The sequence below is a fragment of the Puma concolor genome, chromosome D4, assembly GCF_028749965.1.
Source record: "Puma concolor isolate L17-30 chromosome D4, mPumCon1.1.hap2, whole genome shotgun sequence".
Taxonomy (NCBI): Eukaryota; Metazoa; Chordata; class Mammalia; order Carnivora; family Felidae; genus Puma; species Puma concolor.
Genome location: NC_141679.1, coordinates 55,565,668 through 55,571,667, shown reverse-complemented (window position 1 = coordinate 55,571,667; position 6,000 = coordinate 55,565,668). Strand labels below are relative to the sequence as shown.

The window sequence follows — 6,000 nt, the reverse complement described above, 5'->3', positions numbered from 1 at the left end:
GTAGGACCTACACAACCTGGGGGAAGCAGTTAACACATACACATTTTCCAAAACTCAGTGAATCATATACTTAAAATCTGTGCATTTATTGAATCTAAACTTTACTGCTATAAAAGCAAAATGAAGAAAAAAAAAAAAGTTCCCAGGGATCCTCCTCCGTCCCTCTGGGCCAGCGAGCACTTGCAGGTTGGCTAACGTCAGGAAAACGCGGTCAGGGAGGCGGGGACCTGGGGCAGCCCAGCTTCCGCGAGCCGCCAAGCCCTGGCCCGTTCACCACTGGTTGTGGTTTCGGTTTCCATTTCCCTTCTGCAGTTTAGGTTCCCCGGCGGCTCCGCCTCTCCGCTGGGCCAGTACACCCTCTCAGAAAATCCCTCCTGGCCGGCCGCTGGGCTTTAAAGGGAGTGGGGCACCGGTGAGGTAGGACCTCGCGGGGAGCTGAGCCACCGGGATGACGGCGGAGGAGAGGAGGAATCTGCGCGCCTTCCAGGACTATGTCATCAAGATTCTGGACCCTACCTATATCCTGAGCTACATGTCGCCCTGGTTTAAGGACGGTGAGTGGTCCCCAGCGCCCCGAGCCCCTTGAAGCAAGGAAACAGTTTAGGACTTGTTTTTCCCGTGCTTTTTTCCTTTCTTTTAATCAATACAAGTAGCCTGCTAGGAACCCGGGTGTTGAGGCAAGATCCCTAAAGCATTTTTAAAAATTATTTTATTTTTTAAATTTTATTTAAATCTAAGTTAACATAGTGCAATAATGATTTCAGGAGTAGAATTTGATGATTCACTTACATATAACACCCAGTGCTCATCCCAACAAGTGCCCTCATTAATGCCCATCACTGATTTAGCCCATCCTCCCACCCAACACCCCTCCAGCAACCCTCAGTTTGGTCTCTGTATTTAAGAGTCTCTTACGGTTTGCCTTCTCTGTTTTTATCTTATTTTTCCTTCCCTTGTCCTAGGTTCATCTGTTTTGCTTCTTCAATTGTCACCGCCTTTTAGACTAGAAATTGCTAGGAGGAGCCTTTGGAAGTTCAGATGGGGAACTGAGTCCTAGAGAAGTGCTATGACTTGTGTAGGGGTGCATGTCTAGTCAGGTTCAAAGCTGGATAAACCAATCATTGTCCACTTCATGTATTTCCTTTAATGGTTATGTCTAATGTGTCTTCAGCTTTGTACCAACATCGAGATTAAAGAATAAGATTTAGGCCCTTCTTTAAAATACTATGCAGCTCAAGATTTTGGGGGTGGGAGACTGGTGAGGACAGATGTACACTAATGATTACAAAATGCCATGAGAGCTCCAAGGTAATTGACCCTTACTCTTGCTGTGTCTTATTTGCAACGACTGGAAGCTTGAGAGGAGCAAGACTCTCTGGACTGAATGGCTGCAGGCTTCAATTCAGGTGTTTCTGTCTAGCTTTTGAGACACATGATGATGGATGAATGCCATATTGTAAATTTGAATCCAAGTGCCCTGTGCTGGAGATGAGCAGAGGCTTTAAGAAAAGAGGAAAAGGGAGGTGGTGCCTAGAAGGAGTTGAGATGAGAGAAGGGATCTGGCAACTCCTTTTCAGGCTCCAACTGCTGAAATATCTTTCCTGATGTGAGGCAGTTTTGGGAGATTACCTGAAAGCAGACAGGTAATTTGAAGGCTAATTTCTTTGTAAAACCAAGGGTTGTGGAGTGAGGAGTGAAAGAATACCATTAACAAAAGTGGGCTTCTGCTTTCTAGTTGTGCTCAGGGAGAAGTAACAAAGTAACATTCTAATGAGCCACAGAGTTGCTTGGGCCTCTGAAGAATATAAGCCCCTGCAAGAATCTCTTCTAGAAATCTTGGAATGAATGGAACACTAACAAACTGTTGTGAATCCCATTCTTTCTTGCACTCATGTGTCCATTCAATGAACAACTCATATGTTAGGCAATATGCTAGCATTGGAGAGAATTTACACACTTACTACATGTATTATCTAATAGGAAGCATCATGCTAGGAACTGAAAAATCAGTGGTGAGTGTGATAGAAATGATCCTGACCTAACAGAGATAAGAGTGTGTATGCGGAGAAAGACAGATACCATATGTTTTCACTCTTATGTGGATCCTGAGAAACTTAACAGAAACCCATGGAGGAGGGGAAGGAAAAAAAAAAAAAGGGAGGGAGCCAAAGCATAAGAGATTCTTAAAAACTGAGAACTGAGGGTTGATGGGGGGTGGGAGGGAGGGGAGGGTGGGTGATGGGTATTGAGGAGGGCACCTTTTGGGATGAGCACTGGGTGTTGTATGGAAACCAATTTGACAATAAATTTCATATATTGAAAAAAAATACATTTGATACTGTGATGAGCACTGGGTATTGTATGTAAGTGATGAATCACTAAATTCTATACCTGAAACTAATACTGCACTGTATGTCCATTAGTTGGAATTTAAATAAAAACTTGACAAAAAAAAAAGTGTGTATGAGAAGGCAGGTTGCTATCTAAGTACACCATAAATGATGAAATGTGGTAATTACTCTGATGGAAAACCATAGTGTGCTTTGGGAGCACATAGACAGCATAGTTTTTAATATATATGGTGGTTTTAATTTATAGTTATAGTGTAATCACAAAGTACCAAACGGGAAATAGAAAAAGCTAGCTGCAGAACACTATAGTATTGTCTTATTTTTGAATGTTAAAGAAACAATAGAAGTTTCGTTTCCAGCTTCTTACCAAGGGCAAGTGATACCATTTAGTTGGTTTATATTTTTCCTGTTCATTTCTTTATACTTTATAATGTGCACATGTATCCATAAACTTTTTTCTTTCTTCTCATCTTTTTCTGTTTTCCGTTAGATTGATAAAGTTTCTCTATCCCCTATTTTTTTTTTTTCTTGGATGCTTTGGAATCTCTGAATTCTATTGGTTAACCTTAATTGTGACAAGTATACTCTATCAGGATTCAGTTAGGGAGCTGAGACATGAGTGTTGTAGCTGGATATAAACTTTCTGATTCATTTTCCCCCCTAGAAGTGGGAGCTTATCTACACTCTCCTTATGCCCAAAAATTCATTCCCCATGAATGAATACACCAAATACACCAATATGTTTAAATTACACCAGCAATATCCAATATCTCTTTTACCATAATCTTTGTCTCCACCTGTTGGATATTGTACACTAGTTGAATCTTGGGAAAGGAGAATTGAAGCCATGTTTCTTCTGGAGAGCTTGCATGGTCACTAGGGTGCTGCAGGGCTTTACTTATTTACTGGTTGTCCAGGATGTTTCAAGGCAGACTAGGTTGTGGGCTATAAGTTTTTTTTGCAATATCCCTTTGGAGTAGAAGGCTAACCCTTATCTTGGAGGGGCCCTCCGTGAGCAGTATTCTGAGTATTTACCCATTCCTTCAGTAACATTTTCTGGACCATACATGAGCCAGATGCTTTGTTGATGATTAGAATACAAAGATGAAGACAAAAATGGATACCACATGTCCATGATCACTGTCAATGGGAAAAGGTAGACACTCAGACAGTTACTGTGTACTATGCAGTGCCAGTGCTCTAGTCAGAGGCATGTAAAGAGACCAAGAAAGCACAGAAAAGAGATCAAGAAATTCTACCTTGAGAAGCTGGCTATGGAATCACAGAGTGGCCAGGATGGCAAAGGTAGTAGGAAAGTACCAAAATAGAATTTTCCCTGCATTGAACTCCCAGTGCTTTTGAGGAAGCAGGAGATATCAGGACTAGGTAGCAGCAGGGTGGACCTGACCTTGTGCAGAGTGAAGCTAACCTGCCCAGGATGCAGCAAGACAGTTTCCCTGGGAAGGTTTCAGCTGTGACTGGGACTTATCTGGACCTTCATGCGGGAGAGCCAGTTATGGCTGGTGGAATGTCTAAGGAAAGAATGAAGGGCAAGGAGGCCTGGGAGTAAGAACCCACCTCTAAGGATAGAGTCTAGGAACAGGATTAACTATCCCAAAGGATAGGGTACAGTTGTGTGCCCAGGGAAGTTGGGGTAGGCAACAAGATTGTGTTGTCCCTAAAAAAGATATGTTGAAGTCTTAACCTCCACTACCTCAGAATGTGAACTTATTTGGAAATAGGATCTTTATAGAGGTAATCAGTTAAGGTTGAGGACGTGCTGGCGTAGGGTGGGATCCTAATCAATGTGGTTGGTGTCTTCATAAGAAGATAGCCATGTGAAAATACAGAGAGACAAAGAGAATGTCATGTGAAGATAGAGGCAGAGATTGGAGTGATGTGGCCACAAGACAGACAAACAGAGGGGAGAATAACATGAAGAAAGAGGCAAAGATTTGATGTGGCCACAAACCACGGAATGCTAGGAGCTGGAAGGGAAGTGGGATGTATTGTCCCTTAGAGCCTTCAGAGGAAGTGTGCTCCTGCCAGCATCTTGATTTCAGACTTTTGGTTTCTAGAACTGTAAGAGAATAAGTTTCTATTGTTTGAAGGCCACCAGTTAATGCTAATTTGTTATTGCAGCCACAGAAAACTAATATGGATAGATAACTAAAAAACAGAAGTGTTGGCAAGGATGTGTTAAAAAATTGGAATCCTCATGCATAGGGGCACTTGTACCCCACTGTTTATAGCAGCACTCTCAACAATAGCCAAATTATGGAAAGAGCCTAAATGTCCATCAACTGATGAATGGATAAAGAAATTGTGGTTTATATACACAATGGAATACTACGTGGCAATGAGAAAGAATGAAATATGGCCTTTTGTAGCAATGTGGATGAAACTGGAGAGTGTGATGCTAAGTGAAATAAGCCATACAGAGAAAGACAGATACCATATGGTTTCACTCTTATGTGGATCCTAAGAAACTTAACAGAAACCCATGGAGGAAGGAAAGGAAAAAAAAAAAAAAAAGTTAGAGTGGGAGAGAGCCAAAACATAAGAGACTGTTAAAAACTGAGAACAAACTGAGGGTTGATGGGGGGTGGGAGGGAGGGGAGGGTGGGTGATGGGTATTGAGGAGGGCACCTTTTGGGATGAGCACTGGGTGTTGTATGGAAACCAATTTGACAATAAATTTCATATATTAAAAAAAAAAATTGGAGGGGCGCCTGGGTGGCGCAGTCGGTTAAGCGTCCGACTTCAACCAGGTCACGATCTCACGGTCCGTGAGTTCGAGCCCCGCGTCGGGCTCTGGGCTTATGGCTCAGAGCCTGGAGCCTGTTTCCGATTCTGTGTCTCCCTCTCTCTCTGCCCCTCCCCCGTTCATGCTCTGTCTCTCTCTGTCCCAAAAATAAATAAACGTTGAAAAAAAAAAAAAAAATTGGAATCCTCATAAATTGCTGGTGGGCATGTAAAACAGTATAGCTCCTTTGGAGAGCAGTTTGATAATTCCTTACACTGTTAAATGGAGTTACCATATGACCCAGCAATCTCACACATAGGTATAAACTCGAGAAATGAATACATATGTGTACGTAAACACTTGTACATGACTGTTCATTGCATTGTTATTCAGAATAGCCAAAACGTGGAAACAACCTAAATGCTCATTAACTGATGAATGGATGGACAACAGGTGGTGTATCCATACAATAGTATATTATTCAGCAATAAAAAGGAATGAATGTATAAGCTACAGCATGGATGAATCTTGAAAACGTTATGCTTCAGTGGAAGAACTCACTTACAAAGACCACATATTGTATGATTTCATTCATATGAAATCTCCAAAGTAGGCAAATCTGTAGAGACCCAAGTAGATTAGTGGTTAGTTAAGGGGAAGGGAGATGGGAGTGGCTGGTACAAGATTTCTTTTTACTAGTCAGAGTGTGCTAAAATTAGATAGTAGAGATAGCTCCACAACTCTAAAAACCATTGAATTTTGCACATTGAAAGTGTTAACTTTACTGTTCCAAGACAGAGACCTTGGCAGAGAAGGAGGCTATCCCTTCCTTTCTTCATTCATTCATTGTCTATTATGTGCTGGGTCCTCTTTTAATCTCTGAGGATACAGTGGTTAACCAGT

At 41.9% G+C, this 6,000-nt stretch overlaps 1 protein-coding gene across 2 annotated transcripts in view; it reads left to right on the top strand.

The window, feature by feature from the left end:
• Nucleotides 1–300: 300 nt before the first annotated feature.
• RIGI (RNA sensor RIG-I) overlaps nt 301–6,000 on the top strand; it is a 39,018-nt gene continuing 33,318 nt past the window's right edge. Inside the window, exon 1 of one of the 2 annotated variants that reach the window (XM_086683351.1) lies at nt 301–554. In XM_086683351.1, the coding sequence (XP_086539477.1) occupies nt 449–554 (106 nt within the window). In that variant the 5' untranslated portion in view covers nt 301–448. The remainder of the gene's footprint in view (nt 555–6,000) is intronic. The other variant, XM_086683352.1, reaches the window with a different exon arrangement.